This window comes from Microtus pennsylvanicus, chromosome 13 (assembly GCF_037038515.1).
Source record: "Microtus pennsylvanicus isolate mMicPen1 chromosome 13, mMicPen1.hap1, whole genome shotgun sequence".
NCBI lineage: Eukaryota > Metazoa > Chordata > Mammalia > Rodentia > Cricetidae > Microtus > Microtus pennsylvanicus.
The window spans coordinates 12620287-12647643 of NC_134591.1; the positions used below are offsets into that span (position 1 = coordinate 12620287).

The following is a 27357-nucleotide window of genomic DNA, read 5'->3' on the forward strand; positions in this document are numbered from 1 at the left end:
GATTTATAAAATTTTATCCTTTTGGAGATGTCATATACCAATAGATGAATCTACTCTTTTTGGGGGGACTTTTCTCTGGATGATTTGTCCTTTTTCTTCAGATGTCTCATTTGTCCAGTTGTCTTCAGATTCCTTAGCTGGATTTCTTCATTCTCTTGAAAAGGCAAAAAAGAGAACTCTACCCCTACCCTAACTTTTGGGTTGTCCCCTTTTTGTAACTTATATCTGATCAAATTAAAAGCATTTGCTAGTTTTATAAGTGCGTTTAGATCATATGATCATACTGTTTGATGAACTATCACATCTTCTAATAAGGAGGCCTCTATTGTTTTTTTCTCCTGAAATTTTTTTATCTTCTAAAGCTGTTTCTCCTGAATTTTTTGCTTAATCTTCTAAAGCAGTATTTTTTTTTTACATTTGATATTATATCCTCTAACCTTATAGTAATACTGAAGTTGGTTCTCCTTTAAATCCTTCTATCTGGATCTGAATATATCTATGATACATTTTAATAAGTTTTTCTAAGGCTTGTATCTTGGCACTCATATAAACCAACATATTAGGGATAAAATGAGAATTATTAAAATGATAATTAGCATTATGTCAATCCCAGTTAAGGTGATTATTCCTTCATTTAATTGTCCCATTTTTAGCCATCCATGTGTAACCATACAGAGACCTAACTCTGGCCCTTGTAATAGCATTTCTCATTTTTTAATGTGGGGGGAAAGCTCTCTTATTTTTAATTCCCCCATTAAGAATTCCTAATTTGCTCATATTCTTACTCCTTTTACTCTTCGATTGGACTTTGGGAACTCAGCCAAGTGTTCTGCTGTGGGTCTCTGCCTCTGTTTCCATCAGTTTCTGGATGAAGGTTCTATGGTGACATTTAAAAAAAAAAAGATAGTCATCAATCTGACTACAGGGCAAGGTCAGTTCTGGCGCCCACTCCACTATTGCTTAGGGTCTTAGTTGGGGTTGTCCTTGTGGATTCCTGGAAATTTCTCTAGTGCCAGGATTTTTGCTAGCCCCGTAATGGCTCCCTCAATTAACTTATCTCTTCCCTTGCTCTGTGTATCTGTCCTTCACTCCTCTTTACTATCCCATTCCCTCAAGTTCTCCTCCCTCTGCCCCTTTTCCTCTCCTCCTCCCCTTCCACCCTCTCTTCTTCTTTGATTTCCATGCTCCCAATTTTCTCAGGAGATCTTGGATATTTCCTCTTCCCAGGGGGATCTATATATGTTTCTCTTAGCATTCTCCTTGTTATATAGCTTCTCTGATCATGGACTATAGGCTCTTTATCCTTTGCTTTACAGCTAGTATCCACTTATGAGTGAGTCCATACCATGCTCATCTTTCTGGGTCTGGGTTAACTCACTCAGGATGTTTTGTTTTTCCTAGTTCCAGTCATTTACATGCAAATTTCAAGATGTCATTGATCTTTTACCATTGTGTAAATGTGCCACATTTTCTTTATCCACTCTTTGGTTGAGGAGCATCTAGGTTGTTTCCAGGCTATGATCATAACAAATAATCTGCTATGAACACAGTTGAACCCTTGTAATATGATTGAGCATCATTTGGGTATTTGCCAAGATGGAGATACCCACTGAAATAGCTTATCTGAGCTAATGGGAACCACCAACTCTGGCCAGACAAGGAAGGAATCAGCATAGGATCAAACTAGGCCCTCAGAATGCGGGTGACAATTGTATGACTGGCTTAGACTGTGAGGCCACTGTCCGTAGAGCCAAAATTTGTCCCTACTGCTTGTACTGGCCTTCTGGAACCCAATATCTTTGAAGGGATATCTTGCTCAGCCTAGATATAGTAGAGAGGGCTTTGGCTCTTCCTCAAAACAATGTGTCTTACCGTCTCTGAGGAGTGGATGGGGGTAGGGTGCTGAAAAAGTTGAAGGGAATGGGAGGAGAGGAGGGATTGGGAACTAAGATTGATATGTAAAATGAAAAAAAGACATTTTTTATTTTTTAAATAAAATTGAAAAAGAATTCCCAAATGTCTCACCAAATTGGATGACAATGATGGTTAAATGAGAGGCTGACTTCAGCCGCTTAGAACAATAGAAACGTGTTGCTACTTTGTGTGGCAGCATCCTGAGGAGGCGGTCCAGGGAAAGCCCACAACCTACCAGGAGAGGGAGCCCACTGTCTGAAAAATGTACACAGGGGATTGTGGGGAAAAAGCATGTGTGGGAGCTGCCTAAAGGCAGAGCTGGCTGGTGGTGAGGGACTAACTCTGACAGAGTTTGCAGCTGAGAGGCTGAAACAAAATCTAGAAAACCTAGTCAGTGGGGAAGTGACTCTAGAAGGAGCCCTCGTGTGCAGCTCCAAAATGTGCTTATAGCTACAAAGTGGCATTCTGTGAATTTGTTCCCCAAATTTGGAAACCAGCTGAAGCATCATCCTTATCAGTGTTATCAAAAACACCCAGAAGTCAGATATTGGGGTAAATGCTGAAAGATCAGAGAAGCAGAGCAGCAGGCTCCAGAGGCCTCTTATCTCTGAATTCTCTGGCCAAGAGGCTGAGATCCTGTCTCCACTCCACCTTGTCACTTCCGGTCTTCACTTCCCAAGTGCTGGGATTAAATTGTGAGCCACCACTGTCCAAGGACTTTGGTTAACGAGTGACTAACTTTACCCTCTGATTTCCAGGCAAGCTTTATTTGTCAGAACACCAAGAAAATATCACACAACACATAAGTAATTAAAGAAACAGAGAATTAAAACAAACAAGCAAATAACCCCCACAAGTTAGTCTTCAAAAATGTGATTAGAACAAAAACAAAAAGGTCTCAAAGCAAACATATTTCTCAAAAGAAATGAAAGCAGCTGAGAAGTATCCTAAATTTTGTTATTGTTAGAGATTAGGTTAAATAAAAATGAAAACTACTTTGAGATTTTTTTAAAAAAATCACAGGATGTTAAAAAAAAGGTAAGTCTCATTCACTACTCATGGGATTGTAAACTTGTACAGTCACTTTGGAAAACAGGGTGGAGAACCTTTAGCAGGCTAAAAGCTAATCTACCATATGACCCAGCTATACCACTCCTTTGCATATGTCCAAAGACTTCAACATTCTACTCCACAGATACTTGCTCAGCAAAGTTTGTTGCTATTTTATTCATAATTGCTAGGAGATGGAAATAATTTAAATGTCCTTTAACTAATAAATGGACAGCGGAAATACTCATACATATTCTGGGATAATATTCAGATGTAAAAAAATGAAATTTGCTGGTAAATGGAGGGAAATAGAAAGGAAGATATTGAGTAAGGTAACCCAGATCAAGAAAGACAAACATAATATGTTCTTTCTCATTTGTGGTTTCTTCATATGCCAGTATACTACCTGGAATAACTGCAGAAACCAGAAGAGTAAGAAGGGCCATGATGGTGGATAGGCACAACAGACAGGGAGATAACAAAGCTGCTTTGTTCATGGTGACTTAACCCCACAATTGAAAAGTATCTAAGACAAAAGTTGGTACCAAGAAGTAGGTTATTGCTGTGGAGAACCTGACCATATTGGTTTCTGAAAAAGGTGGAAGACTTTGCAACTTTGGACTAGAAAAAGCAGTTGGATGCTGAAGGAAGAGCTTAATAAGACATCCTAGTAGAAACCTGGGAGACAGTAGTGCTGAGAGCTGTGCAGATTGGCAAGCTCTACTTCAAGAGATTTCAGAGAAGTGTGTTGTAGTCAGCAATACCAGAACCACAGAGCCCTTTAAACCCATTGCACAAAAGGTGGGACTATAGGATTTGGTGTTAGCCCTTCTGTTCTTCAGTTCTCCCTTTATCTAGTATTTCCTCACTATGGTCCCTTTCTTTTCCTTTGGATTAGTAATGAATATGCTGCGTAATTGTATGTTGGAAGTATGTGACTTGCTCTTTGATTTTTTTCAGTGGCTTGCAATAAAGAGATTACACTGAATCTCATGGTGTTTTATCACAGAACTAGAAAAATGAATTAAACACCATCTTCACTTGACTAGAGGTAGAAATATGTCTTGTATTCCTATCTCATTGCACTGACAGCTGCAATTCACATCATCCTATGACCTCGATTCTGACCTATCAATTTCTATCCTATGAAAACCCACACAAAATTATCTACATATCTCAAAACCATAATTTAGCTCTCATCATGTGTGGTGAGTTTGATTAAGAATAGCCTCTCTAGGATCATATATTTGAATGCTCAGTCACCAGGGAGTGGCGTATTTGAGAAGAAACAGAAGGATAAGAAGGTGTAGCCTTGTTAAAGGAAATGTGTAACTTGGAATGGGCTATGGGATGTCAAATTTAAGGTCAGACGCAGCATCTCTCTCTCTTCCTGTTACTTATATATTGGGATATACCTCTCAGTTGCTGTGAGAGAGTCGTGCATGCTGCCAATGATGCTTTCATGCTCCTGCCATGATGATAATGGGCTAACCCTCTGAAACTGGAGGCAAGTCCCTAATTAAATGCTTCCTTTTTTAAGACCTGCCTTGGTCATGGTGTCTCTTCACAAAAATAGAATGTGACTAAAACCTAATGTTACATTAAATGTATTCTGTGTTTATGGATCAGGATGAAGTTCTCAATTACTGCTCCAGTGTCATTCACAATGCGAATGCTCCCTCCATGTTCCCACAATGATGATAACAGACTAGCCCTCTGAAAGTACAAGCAAGCTCCCAATTACATGCTTCCATTTATAAGAGTTGTCTTTCTAATAATGTTTCTTCACAGCAATAGAACAGTGACTAAGACGTAATGTTATATTAAGTGCACGCTCTCTTCCTGTTTTCTTTTCTATGTGAGACATTCTCATTAGGCAATCCAGGCTGACCTCAAAGTCTCCATCCTCCTGCATCATCTCTAGTGCTGAGGTTTCAGACAAGGAGCACTATGCTCTCTTAGATTGATAGCTGTTGCAGTTTGGAGGACTGAGAAGCAGAGGCCTGACTGTAGGGGGACTATTACTGCTGGAAGAGGAGAGGAAGTAGGGTGTAGAAAGAGGGAGAACTCCAAACGCAATTGAAGCCACAGCCAATCCCTTCTAAGCCTCCTTCCCTGTATGCAGGATATCCTTTTCGATGAAGAGACTCTGCATGTGTGAAAAACCGTGAAAAAATTGACAGCTAGCAACAAGTTCTCCCACTAGCAACTGATCTTTCCTCAAAGAAAAATAAAGAGCTGAACAAAGCAGCTCTCATTCAAGCCCAGTTTCCTAACATCCCACCCTCCACCTCGAAGCTCCACCCACCCAAACAGCTGCAGTCTCTCTGCCACCCCTTGAACCTAGAGCATTTCACACAGGGGCAAAGCACCTTAGGATAGCACTGAATTCCTGGAGTGCAGCAGGGAATTCCAGGGTTTCCAGCACCCAGAGAGGAGACTAAAATAGGATGGGAAACTTCTTTGTCACTAGATTCCTATGCAGTTGGAGGTGGAGGAGCCTCACTAAGAGGGGCGGGGCAGAATAGGGCTCTTAGTTGGTGTCTAAGGGATACTGTAATCAAAGATCACGCTGCTTAAGAAAAACAATTTCTTCCTGAGGAACGAAGAGGGGAATTGATCTCAGCTAATTAGCTGAACCAGTGACTTAAAAATCCTCCAGGAATATCTGAGAGTTACTATGGCCCTGGGCATGAGCACTGCCTGTGCCTCCTGCCATTGTTTGAGACTTCCTGCCAGCTCAATAGCGCGCTTAAGGGAGGTGTATGGATTGCTCTCCATTCTTTGCTGCCCGCTGGGACCTGGGATTTCACAGTGCAGGGCACCGTTGAGGTCCAGGGAAGCAGCAGTCCAGGGACCATCTATAGAAACCACAATGGGAGGAGGGAGGGGTGGCCAGTTAGAGGAAGGCAGCAGGGCCTAGCCTGACGCAGCAGCAGCGGTGCAAAAAGCCCCCTCCAGAGATGCTGGGAGTCAAGATCCACCCTGTCCTCAGCCTTCTCCACACTCGATCCCTAGGAAGATTGTGGATTCCAGCCGCTCGCAGTCTCCAGCCAAGGGAGGTGCCCTCTGAGCTAGCTACGGAAGGAGGCGGGGATTGGATCATCTGAGGAGGAGAGGGAGGGACCGACGCTCCTGGAGCTGGTGGCTGCTGGCGCCCTGGGCTGCCACCGTCTCTGGGCGGAGCTGCACCCAGAGCCTGGACTGTATTGAGACCGTGTGAATGTTCGCGTGGACTAGGGCCGCGCGGGCCCCGCGCCTCCTACGGCTTGCTCCCGCGTGCTGCTGTGTATGTTCGCTTCTTGTCACTGTGCGCCAAGAGACAGAGGGACTATGAAAATGATTCATTTTCGGAGCTCCAGCATCAAATCACTCAACCAAGAGATGAAATGCACCATTCGGCTGCTGGACGACTCGGAGGTCTCCTGCCATATCCAGGTGCGGTGGCACCGGGGGAGGATGCAGGGCGAACGGTATTATTAGGGTACAGGAGTGAGTAAGGGGTCTCTGAGAGTAGACATGTGCTGGTAGAAAACCCACCTCCGCAGAGAAGCCCAGCTAGAATGCGGGATTTGCTTCAGTCCTCAAGATAGGGGCTTTGGCCCTCTATAAACGTCTGCCTTGCGTTTTCCTTTCCTCAGCCCCCTACCCTGACATGTACACTGTGCTTACTTCGCGTTGCTCCTAGGCTGAGTCGGTAGCCAGATGTCTCTTGCTTAACACTGTGTTGGTCCCTTTGGAGCCTATCCCACTAGGACATAGAAGCCATAAGAGCCAAGGGTCCACTTGCGCGCTACCCCACGACCACCACCACTTCTTTCTCCCCCACCACGTGGAAAAGGACTCCACCGGCCAGGGTTCCCCTTTTTGTTTCCCGCGCCCAGGCTGTTTGGGAACCTGCTTTTTGTACCGTCCTTTTTTCTGCCAATAGTCTCTACTTCTCTAGTGGGGCAATGGACTTCCCAAGTTTCCTCGAAACCTTGGGCTCCAGATTCGAGAGATGGAATGCACGTTATAATTCATTTGGAGCTATCTCCAAAGAAGGTGAAGTCTGTGCTTCAAAGGAAGAAAAAGATTCATGAGGTCCTGCAGGAAGCTGAATCTTGGGTAAAATAGCTTGGAATTTGGTAACTATTCCCTGTGGTCAAGTTGGAGGAGAAGGCACATTGCTTGACTGTTTTTTATTGCTCTCTTTCTTGGGAGATAAGTGTCTTTGGCCTTGCAAATATTTTGTAAGCTGCTGCGGCTGCTGCTGCTGCTGCTGCTGCTGCTGCTGCTGCTGCTGCTGCTGGTGGTGGTGGTGGTGGTGGTGGTGTGTGTGTGTGTGTTTGTGTGTGTGTGTTTTGGTGCACTCACACACACACTTGTGCTTCCCTTAGCTGATGTGCCAGTAGGTAGGTGTGCACTTCTCCATGACCTCATGTGGCATGCACATTCTGCAAAGCTTGCATCTGCAAAGCATTGCTGGCATCATAGTTTAAAATCGAATTGATTATTTCTAGGATCCCCTCTTCTAGTCTAATACATTGTAAGTTTCTAAGATCTATGCCTGTGAGAAGTGAATGGTTTAGCACCTCCTAGAGGCAGACGTTCGCCTCTAGATTGTACCTGAATTGTCTAAAAAGACACGTCAATTAAAATATAATTACATCACTTTCCACCTTCTCTCTCCTCCCCTCAGCTCCTTCCAAGACTCCACTCTCCAACTTTTCCCACGTGCCCCCAACCACACTCTCAAATCGATAGCCTCTTTTATTATTGTTGTTATATATACACAATTATATAAATACAACCCGCTGAGTGTGTTTTTACTGTTTGTCTATATATGGTTTCAGTGCAGACCATTTTGTATTGGATAACCAATAAGGGGACTTACCCATGGGAAAGGGTAATTCTCCCACTCCTCAGCATTCATTAATTGCCTGAAGTTCTTTGCATAGGGGTGGGACTCTTTCTCAGTTAGTATGCTTATTGATATTACTATTGTTCGGGTCTTGTTTGTGCCGTTTCTACGAGAAACTGGTTCACAGCAGACATCCTGGTATTCAGCATTTTACAATCTTTCTGCCACTCTCACACAGTGTCTTATGAGCCACAGATGCAGGACCCTTGAAGTAGATGTATCCTCCGGTGCTGGATTGCCCATTGTCCTTGATCTTTGGGTTGTATCCAATCATGATTTTATGTGATGGTCTCCATTTTCTGTAAAGAGAAGCCTCTTAGTGAAGGATGATCGACATATTCGTCTGTGTGTAGAAGGATAAGCTTTGAATGTAGTTAGGAGTTATGTTGATCTACCAAAAATGGTAGTAGCAGGTTCTCTCCTAAGACTCAGGACCTCAGCAGATCTGGGAAGTTGGTTAGATTTCTAGTACCATTCATTATTTCTCTCCTGTCTAGTGAAATTTACATTCACATTGTTGCACCTTTATAGATATCTACTCTTGCGAGTCACAGCTCAAGGGGAGACCACTAGTAGTTTTCCTCCTATGCTGGTTGGCTGTGTCAAGCTTGAAAAACTTGAAATAGGCTTGTGTAACACCCAATTCTCTGTTACCCCCTCGGTACAGTTCACGCACCACTGTACCATACACGAGTTGGGCAAGGGCCTGGAGATTGAAAGAACACACAAAGAGACCTGGGTCATTCAAAAGGAGATCAGCCGAATGCCGTTTATTCAACTTTGGGGAAATCCTTATATACCTCGCTGCTGCACAAGGATTTCCGCCGAGGCAGGTGGGAAATTACCACACCAAAGATGGAGTCAAAATTGCCTTACAGCTAATCACCAGGCAGGGCAGAGGGAGCACAGAAAGAAACTGTTTTAGCTGACTGACCAGAAACTGTCCTCAAGATGAACCCCATGAACGAGGGTAGATCCAGGCCCTAACAGGCTTGAGTCTTTTAGGAAGAGGGAACCTCAGCTGAGAAAATTCCCATCTTAATTGTCCTGTGGAAAATCATATTGAGCATTTTGATTGACGATTAAAGTCAGAGAGGTGGTGCCACCCATCTCCTAGGTCATCTCCTAGGTTCTGTAACGCAGCAAGCTCAGCAAGCTCTGAGGAGCAAAGCACTAAGTACTGCTATTCCTGGCCTTTGCTTCAGTTTCTGCCCCTAGCTTTTGGGCTTGCTTGAGTTCCTGCCCTATTTTCCTAAGTGATGGACCCTTACCTGGAAGTGGAAGCAAATTAAACCGTTTTGTCTCCAAGTTGGAGGTTTTACTACGGCTTTAAAAGCTGTATTAAAACACTTTTCTTGGAAGCTTCCATAGTATTTCCTGGTACGAAGGCAACTAAAGCACAACAAGGATTTTAGATCAGATTCAGCTCGAATAAAAATAATCTGAGTCCTGCATCCAAAGTGTACAATGGGGACTTACCTTCCACTTCTGAAAGGCAACAGTGGTAACGGCAGTTTTGTATACTGTTGTGGGACTCACTCGGCCTAACCTAACCAATCATTCAAATGGAGGTTTCTCATACCTACCTAAATCCCGAGGGTACTGTTTGTCTGTAGTTCTTGTGGAGACATTGTGAACCACTGTGTGTGTGTGTGTGTGTGTGTGTGTGTGTGTGTGTTTATGTATAATTTTAGGCAACTATAAAATAATAAGGCCTTATCAAATAACTTGGTGGTTTTTGTCACCTCTCATTTCATTTGCTTTTGTAATGACCTCCCCTCCCCTTCCCAGTTGGAGCCCCCTCCCCATTTTTCTGTTTTGAGCTTCATTTTATTGTTATTCCTCTTTCAACCCTTCCTGCTCTGTGATGCCATAATGCTTTCCTGGTTTCTGTAATTACTCCATGTTGCATACTTACTTCTGAAGATTTGGAGCTGGGAATGTCAAATGAGAGATAAATAGTGACAATCTTTCTTTCTGGGTCTGGGTTACTTCATTAATATAATCTTTTCTAGGTCCATCCATTTATCTTCAAATTTCATGACTTCACTTTTTTCCTTACAGATGGATAGTATTCCATAGTGTGTGTGTGTGTGTGTGTGTGTGTGTGTGTGTGTGTGTGTGTGTTCCCTTATTTTCATTATTCATTTAAGGACAAAGAGATTGTTTTCATTTCCTAGCTTTCTTGAATAGGGCGTCAGTGATCATGACTGAATAAGTATTTATGGTGTAGGATATCAAGTCCTATGGACATATGACAAGTGATATGACTGAATCATGTGGTAAATTTATTTTTAGTGTTTTGTTTTGTTTGTTAAGGATTCTCCATTCTGATAATCAGAGTACCTGCACCAATTTGCATTCCCACCAACAGTGAATGAATGAGGATTCCCTTTTCCTCATACTCACCAGAAGCTATTGCCAGTTGATTGGTTGATCTTAACCATTCTGACTGAGGGGGGTAAGATGAAACCTCAAAATTGCTTTCATTTGTATCTCTCTAACTGCTAAGCTTGATATATTTGGGGGTCATGTCTTAGTCATTCTTATTTCCTGTATTGAGAACTCTCTGTTTAGAACTCTAGGCCATTTTTTTAATTGGGTCATTTTTTTTTCCTGGACTCATTGAAAAGTTTTTGCACCCCGATAAACCTCTCCACAAATGCAATAATCCAAATCAGACCAAATTAGACCAAATTAGCAAGAGCCCAGGTTTAATGGATATGAGCTTTCCTGTGGGGCATTCCAGCTCCCCAGTGAAGAGACAGGGAAGGAAGACCGAAAACCACGTGGTTGTTCTCTGGGTTGCTGTTTAAATACCCTGGGGAGAGGTCTTGAGCATCTCTGAGGTGGGGTCATCATTTGCTGGGCTTTCTTGAGGATGGAGTCTAGATTGAGGCAACTCCCAGAGGAGGGGGCGTGCTGCGGAGTACCTTCCACTCCTGCAGCCAACAACTGCTGAAATACCAGCCCACTGGGCGTGGTCTATTATTTCTCTTTTAAAAAGTCCAGCCGCCCTCTGCTCCCTCTCTTGTTTCCGGCTCTTGCTCCAGGGACTAGACTCCTTTCCTGGCTGTCAGTGTTCTGTACGTTTTTCCCCTAAAATAAATACTCCTTTAAATCCAAACTGGTGTGGGATTGTTTTGCGCATTAGGGGCTTGGGATGGAATTTCCACCCGAACATTCCAGACTCTTTGGACATATGGATGCTAGAGCCTGGGGTGAAGCCTTAACCCAAACATGCAAGACTCTTGGGATATAAGAGTGCTGGCTCAAGTCTGGCAACTTCCTGCAGACATGGGGCAATGTGGGAGAGGGGAGAGTTGGGAATTGGTTGGCTCACACTCAACAGGAGGTATGATTGGAGAGGCATCTGGTTAACTGCCATCCTGGAAACCTCAGGCATCTGTTCCTTGAGGGAGATGAGAAGGAAGGTGGCTAGGAGAAAAAATAGATTGTTATTATTGGCCTTAGGAATGGAGCTAGCCATGGGAAGGGTGATTAACTCCCAAAAAGAATGGGACAGAGAAGTGCCCTGCTTGCACAGAAGAGGCAAGGGTGAATGAATGAGACACGAGAACAGACATGCCCATTAAAACAGATTTTAGTTGCTGGGTAGGTGCCCATTTGAGCCTGGAGGGGTGGTACCAATGGCAAAGTTCTGGAAGCTAGTGTAGGTAGTGGCATTATCTGGAAGGCCTTCTGTAAGCTGGCCTTGGTCCAGACAGCAGAAGTGACCTGTAAAATAGCCTTGAAAATGGGTGGGATCAAAATAGGCTCTGGAGACTGTTAGTTTTTACCAGACCAGATTTCTGATACAGCAGCAGAACTTTTTCCAGAAACCTGTAGGTATCTCTAAGACAGCTGGAACAGATTTACATATTGGTGTCATAGCAGAAGGCTATGGCTTTATGTTAAAAGGCATGGACATTTTTGAAGAAAATTAAAGGAATTTGGAAACTCTGAACCTCTGAAGATACATCTGAAACCTGTTAATGTAGGACTATGAAGCCTGTGAAAGAGGCACACCTATTTGTATTTTTAAGAGGAAACTTAACAAATGAAGTAATGAGGTACTAGTACTCTAAGTCTTCAAATGCCATTAGACAGATCTGAAATAGATAAATAAATGAACGGAAGTGAAACAGCATTTTTAGCGACATAGGCAATCCCAAGTCTCTCTGTAGTTTTTGGCAAACACCAGTCTTAGAAGTAGTATTTGCCTTTAGCTGTTGAGTCCTGGAGGCCTGAAAATTTTTCTGTCAGGGTAGAGTTCAGTTTACCTGTCTTGGCAGGATGAGATGACAATCCCCCAGTGTAGTGTCTAGGAAGCTGATGAGGTGGAAGACAGCTTTTTGGTGTGTGGGTGGCTTTGCCATATCCAAAAGCAAGCCACCAGGAAGTATCTCCAGGCAGGTCTTCTGTAACCATTCATCTTCTTGGAGGAGCTAGAGAATGCTGGCATGTCTCTCTGCCACAAGAAGCTCTTTTGTAAGATGCCATACTCTCAGATCTGTAAAGGCACTTGAGAATCCGGGTACGATTACCTGTCAGGTATATCCAAATTAGACATATAAGTTAAGTTTAGACATATAGTTTACCCAGTCAGGTACAGCTTATCAATGCTAGTAGAGGCAAGAATACTAGAGGGAATATTTTAGTAAGCCAAAGTATATTGGAGGCAAAATGTCCCCTTGGTAGGTCCAGAGCATGTAGATTGTCTTACTAAAGATGGCGCTGAGGTTTTTACTTTGAGCTCAACCAAAAATGATGGCTATCCATGTGTTTGTATTTTTGCAGACCTGTTGTAGTAATCTGGAGCTATAAATTTTACAGATTGTAGAACAAGCACACATACACACACTTACATAAAACAAGCATACTGTGGCTACGTTATTTACACATATATATTAACAGACAGACGAACAAAACTTTTTTTTAGGAACCTGTGTTAGTTGAAAAACTTAAACATTTTGGAGTAGACAAACAGCAAACAGCTAGAGAAGTGGTAAGGGGATTGGGAAGGAGTAGTGGGAATGGGAGTACAGCATTCAGAATCCATGGGCCTATGGAGGGCTTGTTTGTTTTACGCCAGCAAAAAAATTTTAGACGTTAAAGGACGTAAAGTGTCAGCCCCAATTTAAAAAGATTTTGTAGAAGACAACCCAAGGGTGTTTGGAGATCAGGCCTCAAAATGTTAAGTGTTCCTTTTTTAAGTCCATGCTAGGACTCGGGACTAGAGCATTGTGGTAGACTTTGAGTCAAAAAAGTCAGAGGGGTATGAGAAATTCCTTAACAGGACTTCTCCTGATAATAGAACCCCATAGAGACAAAGCAGGTCCTTGTCCCCTGGGACAAGCCAGGTCCTTGTACTGGTCAGGTCAGGCAGTCAAATAAGGTGTCTGGCATGGCCCTGTCTTCCACAAGACAGCCTGAATTGTGTGAGGCCCTGGGCCTCTAAGGCAATGACTTGGAACTGAGAACTTACCCATATGAAGCCACTCTTAGCCTGACAGAGAGCAGGTGTGGGTAATATTTAAGAGCAGACTCAGGAAGGTGTAATCTTCTGATCACATGTAATCTCTGATTTAACAGGCTACTAATATTCTGTGTTTACCGTTGGTTTCAACGCATAAGATCATATGCCAGGAAATTAACTGTTTATAGGGGGAAAATGCCTGAGTCACTAAAACTAGCTTCAGAGAGGAAAAGGTCTCACCTGGGCACCCTGCTGGAGTCAAAAGCAAAATAACCACAAGAGATTCCTTTTAACTCAACCAGCTAGATACTAAAGCAAATCATGCCTACAGGTTAGTATAGCTACCAAGACTGTGTTCCCAGCCACAGGCAAATTTCACAGCAATGCCCCCTCTGAGACATAAGGGGCCTCCTTGCCAGATCAACCAGTTTCTTGTGACTCTGTGAAAATGCATGCTTGATACTACTGTTCCTGACAATGGGATTGTTTACTTGTCTGTATGCCTACATAAACTGAAAGCTTTGTGGAGATCACCTCTTTTTTTTAACCCTTATGCCTGATGCCTTGCCTTTATGCTTGATGACCCTATTCTTCTCCCTTCTCTCATCTTCCCTCAAGCAATAAAAAACATGCATGTAAAGGGTGCCAGCGTCAGTCAGTCAGTTCTACCTCTCAGATCTCATTCCCAAGCCAGTTCTTGCTTGTTGTAGAAGTCCTGTTCTGAACCTAGAGAGTGCTGAGGCTGGTACTCAGTAGCTCTTAATGCTTGCTTTCTTAACCCATTTGCGTGGAATGCATTTTTCTAGCCTTTAACTTTAAGATGTTACATAGCTTTTAAACTGATTCCTGTAGAAAACAGATACGTGGATTTTCATTCCTTAATACATTCATCTAACTTGTTTCTTTTGATTGGAGAATTCAGACCATTAATATTTAGAGTTATTATAGAAAGTGTATATAAGTTGCATTTTATGATGCTTTGTGTTCTCAGTTGTGCTTTCTACTTCACTAAATTATAGCTTCATTTATTTCTATCTAGAATTTCTTGGTTGTGCTTATTCTTCTCCTCAATTCTGAACATTGCTGGAAGCTGGTATTCCAGAGCTGATTGGATGCCACAATCCAAATGCCACTGAGAAATATTCCCACTCCCAACAAACACTGGAATTTTCTTTAAGAAAACTATACTTACATGCAATTACGTTCTACACATTCTCAAAAGCAGTATTGATTCTGGTGGGCACGACACGGTGTGCTTTTGTTGTAATATGAGTTTTGTGGCTCTTTAAATTGGTGATTTTCCTTACAAACATAGGACAAAGGGGGAGGAGCATTTCAGAAAAAAAGAAAGTGTAGCTTATTCATAATATAATGAATTTTTGCATAGTTTAGGTAGTTCAGATAATTGCATTTTCAAAGATGAATTAAAGTTTTTTTTAAAAAACTCATTTCAATTTTATGCAATTAATATTTGTTAAATATCTTTCGTATGTCAAGCACAGAGCTACGACTAAAAATATTTTTTTTAATTGTTTAAGAGACCGTTGATGGGATTACTCGCTCATATTTGGTTTCTAGCCATAAATAAAGGACATTGAGCCTATAATTCGTGATCCTAGAGAAGCTAAATAAGAAGGTGAACCCAAGGAAAAACATATAGGCATACTCCTGAATATTAACCTTCATCAGGCGATGAAAGGAGACAGAGACAGAGACCCACATTGGAGCACTGGACAGAAATCTCAAGGTCCAAATCAGGAGCATAAGGAGAGGGAGCACGAGAAGGAACTCAGGACTGCGAGGGGTACACCCACACACTGAGACAATGGGGATGTTCTATCGGGAACTCACCAAGGCCAGCTGGCCTGGGTCTGAAAAAGCATGGGATAAAACCGGACTTGCTGAACATAGCGAACAATGAGGACTACTGAGAACTCAAGAACAATGGCAATGGGTTTTTGGTCCTACTGCACGTACTGGCTTTGTGGGAGCCTAGGCAGTTTGGATGCTCACCTTACTAGACCTGGATGGAGGTGGGTGGTTCTTGGACTTCCCACAGGGCAGGGAACCCTGATTGCTCTTCGGGCTGACGAGGAAGGGGGAGGGAAATGGGAGGCGGTGGCGGGGAGGAGGCAGAAATCTTTAATAAATAAAAAAAAATAAAATAAAATTGTTTAAGAGACCGTTGATCAGTTTGGGAAAGATGGACAAAATTTTTTTTAAGAACAAAATGGCACATATACATGACATAAAGACTGTTGTATTCAGGTTTAAAACCAAGACGAGGCATCTGTACAAGTCTGGAGATTACTAAGAATGTCCAGTTATAAATGAAACTGATAAATAATTAAAGGATTAGCGGGCAGTATCTACAGGCAGGTTAGAAATCCAAATCTAAGGGTCGTTTTAATGATCTGCTTCAGAATCTCATTTGAATAGAAGCATAGAAGATTGCCAGTTGACTTCTATTTACCTTTTTATATTTTTTCTTGATGCAATAGCCTAGGCATAAATAATAAATTGGATGTAAGAATGAAAGCTGACTCAGAGTCCAAAATGATTAGAATTAGTGACCAAAATATAGACAAAAGCCCTTTTGAGGACTACTCACATATGTGTGTGGATCAGCACATTCTATATCATGTCTCATGCTACCATTTAGAGTATGACTATTCAAAAGCAAGGAAGATAATCAGCCATAACAGATCAAGGCTAGTGCCTAGTGTCTTAGTTTTGGTTTTTATTGCTATGAAGAAACATCATAACCATGATGACTCTTATAAAAGAAAAACAGTTAGTTGGGGATATCTTACATTTTCATAGGTTTGGCCCATTATCATCATTGTATGACATGATGACCATAGGAAAAAGAGTGTTGGAGAAGTAGTTAAGAGTCCTTACATCTTGTTGACAGGCAACAGAAAGTGGTCTCTCACTGTGTGAAGCTTGAGCATAGGAGACCTCAAAACTCAACCCCAAAGTGACAGACTTCCTTCAACAAGGCCATACCTATGTCAAAAAAACTACACTTCCACTAATGCCATTCCCTTTGTGGACATTTTCTTTCAAACCACCACAGCTAGATTAGTTAACTCTTATTCTAGAAGTACAAATTGCTGCATTAAGACCTAGGCCTTGATTTTTAGAGTTAATCTAGAATCTCAGTGTTGACTGAGTAAGATCTTCACACACAAGCAGAAAGTCCAATATATTTTATTGAATGAATATCATAAAAATTAACCTCTTAACATTAACTAGCCCTATTTATATAAGTAGGCTATTTATTAAAAATAATTCTGCTTTGGTACATCTATGCAAAGATAGATTTTAATATTTTATGTGCACATTGTTGACTATTGGTCTGAAAGTTGTGTAAATTCTTGTTATCTGAAACTGAACTTTACACAGGCAATGTGGTATTCCTAAATTCTTATATTTTGTTTAGGTTTGCTTTCTCTGTACTAAATCATACAGTTATTTTGCTTTTGAAGTTTCCCTAATCGTTTGTTTAAACTGATGTCTGTCCACTGAAAACTGGTTTTTTGTTTGTTTGTTTGTTTAAGTTTAAGAGAAAGACAGGGCTAGTGAAGCCATGGGTCTTAGAGAAGTACCTACAACTACCACTTTACTAAACCAGTATAAATCCTAACTACAATCTAAATGTTTGTTTATATACTCCCAAATAAGTGTAGCCCTCAACCCTCATCAAGGAAAATTCTCTTTGCAACAATTAGAGACCACTACAGAAAACCATAACTAATCAAAATGTAGGGTTGTGGAGCCTAGTCCCGTGGGATACATCTACAAAACAACTCCTGTACCCAAGACTTGGGGATCATTGTGGAAGAGGGGCTGGAGAGATTGTAAGAGCCGGATCAGGGAGTTTGTTGTAAACTTTCTCTCTCTCTCCAACTAATGTCAGAAAGGTAGGGACATATAGACTTACTGACATGACTACCTATAATATGAACTGAACAAGAATGATACCATTAGACATGCCAAAATGGACAGTTGATAATCACGCAGGCCTCAGTCCTACACAAAGAACTCCAAGTAACTAACGGATGCTCAGAGAGGGAGAAATAGTCTTCCTAAGGAAAGAATATAACAATTGGTTATCTAATACTAAATGTTCAGCCCCCAAAACATGTAGAAGTAACATTATAGAAACAGGTTGTACTTAGAAATATGTATGCATATACATATATGCATGTAACAATAATCAGAGAAAAGAAGAAGCCATGAAATTAACAGAGAGCAAAGAAGGTTATATGGAAGGGTATGAAAAGAGGAAAATTATTTAATTTATTATAATTTCAAAAGGAAAAAGTAAAATAAAAAAACCAACAACATAACATCACTCCAGTGTTAAGAGAAAGCAAATGGAAATCACAGAACCGTTACCTTCTGCTTTCTTCAGTATCGGTACACATTTACACATAAGCTCACATATCTGTATATTGGCATCTTATATAGCTACATAGTCTCCTATGTGTAGTGGCATGATAGAGGTATTGCTTAGAGTTTAAAATTTCAAATTAATCCTCATATAATTACAAGGAGACAAACATAAAGATAATGCCAATATAATTCTTGTCTATCCTCTAAAATGCTATACAGTGTAGTTTTAAGGAAGATTCTGCAAGTTAGTTCAGTTCTGATAATGTCAGACCCTGGTATTTGGTGCCCTCTAGAAAATTAAGAGAATATCATGTTTTGGGACTGAGCACGAGCTCCAATATAGCTTGACTTTTTTTTTTCTTGAGGCATAGGGAAAAGAGTAATAAAATCACTAGAGTCGGGAGGAAAAAAAATAAAAGACAAAATGTTATGTTCTTTCATCTCACCTGGAACCTTTCCTGCAGTAGCTTCACCTTTTGAGTTTCAAACCTCAAGGGAGATGTGTTTCTCCAGATGGATGTCCTGCCGCATGGTTGAGGGACACCTTGAGTGGTACTTTTTGTTTCCATGTTTGGAAAGAGTTTTTCCACCAGGTGTAGATGGCACCATCTTTCCCAGTGCTGATTAAAAAGGATAAAGAGAGGGAAAGTTTCCTGTAATTCAAGGGCAGCTACAGAAGTTGAGGTTGCAGGTCCAGCTGCAATGTGGCCACCTGAGAACAGCAGATTTAACTGTTAATAAGAACAAAGCAGATTTAAACATATGCCCCAAAGAGGAGGATGGCTCCGGTTTCTCTCCAAATTGTACCTTCATTAGAGAAAGTGTGTCTTTTAATTCTATTATCCAATTTATTCTGTTTTTTAAAAAATATTCTCACCAGACTTTTCTTGAATATGCTCATTGATGAGAAAATACTAGGTTTTTTTCTTTCACTATATTAAAGAACTTTGAGATAGAAACATTTTCTTGGTGTTACTAGAAATAAATGGAGAAAGGAGACAGGACTTAGGTTTGTACCTTTAAGGTATTCCACTATTAAGGGAGAATTCAATACTTAAAAAAAACCTCCATCCATCCACCTATCTTTTCCAAAACAAATATTTTTTCCCAGGGAATATTAGACTTTGTAAGTCCTCAGCTAAGGTTTTAAACCTCTGTATGCTCTCTCCTTGTATTATAAAATGTGACTTCAAGATAAATCACAAGTATCACTTTCTGCCAGATTTCCACTCTGCCTTCTTTCCACGAGCAGTGATTTTATTGGAACAGTGCTCTAATGCAGCCTGAAAGAACAAGTGGACTCTTGGAGAGAAGGATGTGTGATATACATTTTAAAAAAAATAAAAAAAGTAGCCATTGTCTTAAAAAAAATGGGCAGTGTTAAGGAGTGTAGTTTGAAGGACATTCTAGGAAAAGGCCAAAAATAAAGACTTGTCATTTATGGGGAACTGAAAGACTTGTACGGCAGTTTATAAAATATAGCAGGATGTTGGCTATTCTCTGCTGAAGTAGATAGTATAGTATATAATAAGAATCCTGAAAGCATTATTGGCCATTTTACTAGGGGGGAAAAAAGACTACTTATCAAGAAATGGTTTGCTGGGGCCAAAGAGAATTGAAGAAGGGTTTCTTCTGCGTAGTTGTTGGGTAACACTATTCATGGGGACTTGTGAATAACTGTCTGCTTACCGGATCAGATCAGTGATAGATACCAAAGTCCTACTTGGGGAACCCCTGAGTTTTATTGGGGTTATTTATAGAAGCAAGAATTACTACAGGCTTCACTTTAAGGTCTAGCATTACATCTTCATTCGAACATCCTATGTCTTAATGTACTTCCCTCCAATATGAAATGTTTTACCTCTGAGGAAAGTACTACACAACAGTGGAATAGCTCATATTTCTGTAGCTATAGGTAAGAGTTTTTAAATGTTCTGCTTCAGGCTTTCAATGTCTTAAAGCTTTTTGTAAAGGAAAATTCCAGGGACACTAGAGTTTGTAAATTCTTTATTAAGATACTAAATTCAAGCCAGGTGTTGGTAGCACATGCCTTTAATCTCAGTACTTGGGAGGCAGAGGCAGGCGGATCTCTGAGTTTGAGGCCAGTCTGGTCTACAGAGCGAGTTCCCTGACAGCTAGGGCTAAACAGAGAAACCCTGTGTCAAAAACAACAACAAAAAGTTTTTAAGCTCTGCATCTACCATGAGTGAACCTATCAATGAAGCAAGTCATTCTTCATGTTTGTTTGCTCTCATTATTTTTATTTTTTTTTTTACATTCAGACCACATTTTCCCCTCCCCCCTCTCCTGTGATTTTCCCTCACCGCTGCCACTGCTACCTCCCCCTGGCTGACACCCATCCACTCCCCCTCTGTTTCTTTCCAGAAAAAGGCAGGCTTCCCATGGATGTTGATCAAGCATGGTATATTAAGTTTTAGTTAGACTAGGTACCTACCCAATATGAGGAAAAAGGCCACAAAAACAAACAACACATTCAGAAAAAGTGTTTGAGCACACAGATGTAGATTTATTCCACCTTGACTAAAGGTCAGAGAGTTCAGGCCATTCTTGCTTCTTCAGGGTTATTATCAGGAGATTGGAGCCAGTGTGTGGCTACTAACAGGATGTTTTCACCTGGGATGTAGTTACTTGATGTTTTAGAAGATGAGATGATCACTTTGTTTGTTCCTTGCCTTTTACCAAATAGTTTTTTTTTTTTTTGTCTTCTCCCTCCTGTTTGGATTGGGATATATAAAACCTATGAAAAATAAATGTGGAAAGATTCATTCACTGGGTTGTTCTTCCAACTCTAATCTGTGTCTCTATCTATTTCTTTTAAGTCTCTGTTTGTTCTGCCTAACATCTCTAATCCACACACACCCCTACCCTGGAATGTAGGAACCTGTCTAGGCTGGACCCCGACAAGACAGCCCCAGCCCCCACTGTTAGGAGTCCCACAAGAAGACCAAGCTATACAACTGTAACATATATGCAGAGGGCCTAGGTCAGTCCTATGAAGGCTCCATGCTTGTCAGTTGAGTCTCTGTGGGCCCCTATGAGCTCAGGTTAGTTGATTCTGTGGGTTTTATTGTGGTGTTCTTGACCACAATGGTTTGTACAATCCTTCTTCACCCTCTTCCTCAGAATTCCCTGAGTTCCACCTAATGCTTGGCAGTAGGGTTTGCATCAGTTTCTGTCAGTTGCTCGATGAAGTCTTGGATGACAACTGAGCTAGGCACCAATCTATAACTATAGCAATATATATCATTAGGAATCATTAATTGATACTTTTTCTTCTTTTTCTTTCTTTTTTTGTGGTCAGTAGTATTTGAGCTCTCAAGTCTCTAGGTCCTGGCTCTGCAGGATGTGATGGAATGGGCTCCTTCTCATAGCATGGTTCTCTAGCTGGGATAGTCATTTGTTGACTACTCCCATGATTTCTGCACCAAATTTCCTACAGCACATCTTGTAGACAAGAAAAATTGTAGGTCAAAGGTTTTATGGCTAGAGTGGTGTCCCAGTCTTTCTACTGGAAGTCTTGCCTGGTTATATGAAATGGCCAGTTTATCCTGCACTGATAGAAGTCTTAGCTAGGGTTGCCCTCATAGATTCCTAGGCATTTCCATTGGACTAGATTTTTAGCTCATCCCTAAGATGCTGACAAGTTCTAATTATTGTTGCTCCCAGCATTCTCTTCTTCCATCATCCCCCAACCTGAAACCTTCTGTTCCTATGCCCACTCCCCAAACATCCCCCCCACCCCTTCCATCCACCCTCAATGCCTGTTCTATTTCCCCCTCCCAGGGAAATTCATATGCCAACACCACCACTTGAACTCTTGCTGTTACTTAGCTTTTCTGGGTCTGTAGATTGTAGCTTGGCTATTCTTTAGAGCTAATATCCACTTATGAGTGAAACATCACTCAGGGTGATTTTTTTTCCTAGTTATACCCATTTGCCTTCAAATTTCATCACATTGTTTTTTTGTTGTTGTTTTGTTTTGTTTTTAAACATTGCATTTTCTAAATGCACCACATTTTCTTTATCCATTCCTCAGTTAAGGAACACCTAGTTTGTTTTCAGTATCTTGTTTTAAGAATAAAGCTGCTATGAACATAGTTGAGCAAGTGTTCTTGTGGTAGGATAGAGCACCCTTTGGGTGTATGGACAAGGGTGGTATAGCTAGCTGGGTGAAATTTTCTGAAAAACTGTCATATTGATTTCCAAAGTGACTGTATAAGTTTGTGCTCCCATCAGCAATAAAGGAGTATTCCCCTTCTTCCATATCCTCTCTAGCATGTGTTATCACTTCTGTTTTTGATTGTAGCCATTCTGACAGGTACAAGATACAATCTCACATTTGTTTTGATGTGCATTTTTGCTGGTGGCTAAGAATGTCGAACATTTCTTTAAGTACTTCTCAGCTGTTTGAAATTCCTCTGTTGAATATTCTCTGTTTAGGTCTGTCCCCACATCTTTTAATAGGATTATTTAGTTTGCTGATGTCTAGTTTCTTGAGTTCTTTTTGTATTTTAGAAATCAATCATCTTCCAGATGTGAGGTTAGTAAAGATCTTTTCCCAATCAGTAGGCTGCTGTTTTGTCCTGTTGGTAGTGTGCTTTGCCTTAGAAGCTTTTTAGTTACCTGAGGTTCCATTTATTAACTGTTGATCTTATGGCCTGTGTTATTGGTGTTTTGTTCAGGAAGTTGGCTCCTATGCCAATGCATTCAATGCTATTCCCTAATTTCGCTTCTATCAGATTCAGTGTATCTGATTTTATGTTGAAGTCTTTGATCCACTTAGACTTCTAACTTGTGCAGGATAAATTGTAGAAGTTCCTTGGTAGAATTTTTGGGGTCGCTTATAGAAACTATCATATCATCAGCAAATAGTGAGAGTTTGCCTTCTTCTGTTCCTATTTGTATCCCCTTGATTTCTTTTTGTTATATTATTCCTGTAGCTAGGACCTCAAGAACTATATTCAATAGATATGAAGAGAGTAGGCAACCTTGTCTTGTTCCTGATTTCAGTGAGATTGCTTTGAGTCTCTTTTCATTTAGTTTGATCTTTGCTGTTGGCTTGCTGTATATTGTGTTTATTATGTTTAGGTATGTTCATTGTATCCCTGCTCTCTTCAAGACATTTATCATGAAGGGATGTGGTATTTTCTTGAAGGCTTTTTCAGCATCTAATGAGATGATCATGTGGTTTATATTTTTTAGTTTGTTTATTTGCTGGGTACATTGACAAATTTTTTATATATTGAACCATCCCTGCATCTCTGAGATGAAGCCAACTTGATCATGGTGGATGATTTTTCTCATGTGTTCTTAAATTCAATTTGCCAGTATTTTATTGAGTATCTTTGCATCAATGCTCATGAGGGAGACTGGTCTGTAATTCTCTTTCTTAGTAATGTCTTTTTGTGGTTTGGATATCATGGTAATTGTAGCCTCATAAAAAGAGTTTGGCAATGTTCCTTCTGTTTCTATTGTGTGGAATACTTTGAGCAGCATTGGTATTAGTTCTGTTTTAAAAATCTTGTAGAATTTTGAGCTGAAACCATCTCATCATAGGCCTTTTTTTTTTTTTTTTTGGTTGGGAGACTTTTGATGACTGTTTCTATTTCTTTAACAGTTATAGGTCTATTTAACTTGCTTATCTGGTCTTGATTTAATTTTGGTAAGTTGTCCATTTTCTTTAAGTTTTCCAATTTTGTGGAGTACAGGTTTTTGTAATATGATGTAATGTTTCTCTGGATTTCCTCCGTGTCTATTATTATGTCCCCCTTTTCATTTCTGATTTTGTGTATTTGGATATTCTCTCTCTGCCTTTGGTTAAGCTGGATAAAGGTTTGTCTATTTTGTTTATTTTCTCCAAGAACCTAGTCTCTATATTGTTGATTCTTTGTATTGTTTTCTTTGTTTCTATTTTTGTTGATTTCAGTTCTCAATTTGATTACTTCCTGCCATCTAGTCCTCCTGGGTGATTTTGCTTCTTTTTGTTCTAGAGTTTCCAGGTGTGTTGTTAACTCACTAGCATAGGATTTTTCCAGATTCTTTATGTAGGTATTTAGTGCTATGCAATTTCCTCTTAACACTGCTTTCATTGTGTCCCATAAATTTGGGTATCTTGTGTGGTCATTTTCATTGAATTTTAGGAAGTCTTTAATTTCTTTCTTTATTTCTTCCTTGACCCATTGGTGCTTCAGGTGAGTATTGTTTAATTTCCATGTGTTTGTTGGCTTTCTGGAATTAATGTTGCTGTTGAATTCTAATTTTAAGCCATGGTGATCCAATAAGATACACAGGGCTATTCTATTTTTTTTAATCTGTTGAGGTTTGTTTTGTTACCTAGTATGTGGTCAGTTTTTGAGAAGGTTCCATGAAGTGCTAAGAAGAAGGTATATTCTATTATGTTTGGATGGTATATTCTACAAATGTCAAGTCCATTTGAGTAATAACATCTGTTTCCCTTATTCCTCTGTTAATTTTTGGTCTGACATACCTGTCCAGTGGTTGAGAGTGGAGTGCTGAAGCCTTTCACTATTAGTGTGTGGGGTTTAATGTGTGATTTAAGCTCTAGAAGTGTTTCTTTTACAAATGAGGAAGACCTTGTATTGGGGGCATAGATGATCTTTATTGAGATTTCCTTTTGATAGATTTTTCCTGTGACTAATATAAAATGTCCTTCTTTCTCTCTTTTGATTGATTTTAGTTTGAAGTCTGTTTTGTTAGACATTAGGATTGCTGCACCAGTTTGTTTCTTATGAACGTTGATTGGAATTTTTTTTACAACCCTTTATTCTGAGGCTGTATCTGTCTTTGATGTTGAGATGTGTCTTTTTTTAATGCAGAAGAAGGATGGATTCTGTTTTGCATCCAATCTGTTAGCCTATGCTTATTGAGTTTAATCCATTTATATTAAGGGATATTAATGACCACGGATTACTATCTCCTGTTATTTCTATCTCCTGTTATTTTAGCTTTTGTTTTTGGTGATGTTATTTTCTGTGTTTTTCCCTTTGGGATTTGTTGCTGTGAGATCATCTATTGTCTGTGGGGGTTTTTTGTTTTTTTGTTGTTGTTGTTTTTTTTTTTTTTTTTTTTGGATGTAGCCAACTTCCTTGGGTTAGAGTTTTTCTTCTAGTACTCTGTATAGGACTGGATTTATGGTTAGGAATTGGTTAAATCTGGTTCTGTCATGGAATATCTTGTTTTGTACTTCTTTGGTGATTGAAAGTTTTGCTGGGTATGGTGGTCTGGACTGGCATGTAGTTTCTTAATGTCTGCATAACATTTGATCAGAACCTTCTGACTTTCACTGTCTCCATTGAGAAGTCAGGTGTAATTCTCATAGATCTGTCTTTATATGCTACTTGGCCTTTTCCCTTTGCATCTCTTAATAGTCTTTATTCTGTATGTTTAGTGTTTTGATTATTAGATGGCAAGGGGACTTTCTTTTTGATCTATTCTACTAGATGTTCTGTAAGCTTCTTGTATCTTCATAGGCATATCTTTCTTTAGGTTGGGAAAGTTTTCCTCTCTTGTTTTGTTAAATATATTTTCTGTGCTTTTGAGTTAGACTTCTTCTCCTTCTTCCATCCCTATTATTCTTAGGTTTGTTCTTTTCATTGTGTCCCATATTTCCTGGATATTCTGTGTTAAACTTTTGTTATATTTAATGTTTTCTTTCATCAATTAGTCTATTTCCTCTTTTGTATCTTCAGTGCTTGAGATTCTCTCTTTCACCTCTTGTATTCTGTTGTTTGTGTTTGCATTTGTGATTCCTGATTGGTTTCTCATGATTTCTGTTTCTATAATTCTCTCAGCTTGTGTCTTCTTTATTGTCTCTATTTATGTTTTCAAGACTTGAATAATTTCTTTCATATGTTTGATTTCTTTGTCTAGGTTTTCTTTAATGAATTTGTTGATGCCTTCCATTTTTTTGTCTGTTTTTTCCTCCATTTCTTTGAGGTAATTTTTTATTTCCTCTTTAAGGGCCTAAAATATTCTTCTAAAGTTATTTTTAGGTCATTTTTTTTCTGATTCATCTATATTTGGTTGTTCAAGTCTTGCTGATTTAGGGCCATTAGTTTTTACTAGTGTTCTGTTGCATATCTTGTCTATCCATCTTTTCCTCTGATTGGTGTAGTTAGGGTTGTCTGTGATCAATCTTCCAGTGTTAGTGGATCCAGGGCTCAAATGGTTGCTCCTCGTGGTACAGTCAGGGCCACAGTTCCAGTCACCCCATTGGTCACTCCATGTTCCTGAGGTCACTTGGTACTTCCAGGGTTTGCTCTGCAATACCCGGGGTCCTTTGTTCCTGCTCCCATGGAGATTGCTTCCTTGAGGCTCTTTCTCCTGAGGTTGCTTCCTTGGGCCTCTCTGGCAGGCCTACTGTCTTGGAGGTCTCAGACTAAGCACCAATTGTACAGTTTTCAACAGACTTTCTTGCTAAAAATGTGTTCTGTTTCTGTGCTGGCTGGTAGGTACTAGCTCATATGGCAACTGAGCACTTGATTGGTATGAGTTGCAACCAAAGTTTCAAGGATATTCATCTAAAGTTGCCTTAAGTTTAAGTACCATCTGGTCAGTCCTGGAGTAGTGATTAACAGTGGAAGTGGACAGGAAGTAATGGTCTGCTTTAGAGGTAGAGCAGGAAATCTTTATTTATATGCTTATATGTTATTTGAATGTTGCTAAGCATGGATCACGTTTTAAAACCATAGAAAAATTGAAATGAATATATGCACCTTTATTCTCAGAGTATTCAGCGTATTAGGTAGGATTTTAGACTTTTCAGTTAGCATCTGTATCTTTTGTGAAGTCTAGGAAAGGGACAGACCCACTTACCAGGCTAAATGACAAAGAATGCTAGGACCTTGCTCCCATTTTCATTCTTCTTTCTTCTTTTTAAAAAGTTATTGTTTGGTGGCGCACGCCTTTAATCCCAGCACTTGGGAGGCAGAGGCAGGGGGATCTCTGTGAGTTCTTGACCAGCCTGGTCTACAAGAGCTAGTTCCAGGATAGGCTCCAAAACCACAGAGAAACCCTGTCTCGAAAAACCAAAAAAAAAAAAGTTATTGTTCATGCAAGCATTGATAATATGCTATATTTTCTTTCCGTATCTGAATGAAAATGACCTACAATGATTAAGTGAATGGAAATTCACTCTAGTAAATACTGATGAATAAACAGCACCTCTCAAATTAGTTTCCCTTCTCTTATTGATTTTGGAGATAATATCTTTTGTCCTTAGTAATGAAAGCACATAGAAAAAAAATCAAATAAACACAAAAGATTACCCAGTGTAAAATTTCTTTTTGCATATGATCCTAGCTGCAATCCTTAGGTATCCCATTTCCCACAGGAATGTATTTTAGGACTTGGCAGTTTAACACTTGCACATACAAATATCAAATGTGCTGGTTTTCTTCTATCAGATATTCAATACCTTCAGAATTTTGGTCCCCACACATGTATACATGTTTTTCTTATAGATTTATTTTTGTGCTGGTAGATAAGAGTCAAGTCCTGTTTTGATGGATAATGTCTGCTACTTTTTCAATTATTTCTTTTTATTTCCTTCTTTTGCAGTATGATTGAA

At 40.1% G+C, this 27357-nt stretch overlaps 1 protein-coding gene across 2 annotated transcripts in view; it reads left to right on the plus strand.

The window, feature by feature from the left end:
* Positions 1-5969: 5969 nt before the first annotated feature.
* Frmd3 (FERM domain containing 3) overlaps positions 5970-27357 on the plus strand; it is a 188396-nt gene continuing 167008 nt past the window's right edge. Inside the window, exon 1 of one of the 2 annotated variants that reach the window (XM_075945786.1) lies at positions 5970-6402. In XM_075945786.1, coding sequence (XP_075801901.1) covers positions 6256-6402 — 147 coding nt within the window. In that variant the 5' untranslated portion in view covers positions 5970-6255. The remainder of the gene's footprint in view (positions 6403-27357) is intronic. The other variant, XM_075945784.1, reaches the window with a different exon arrangement.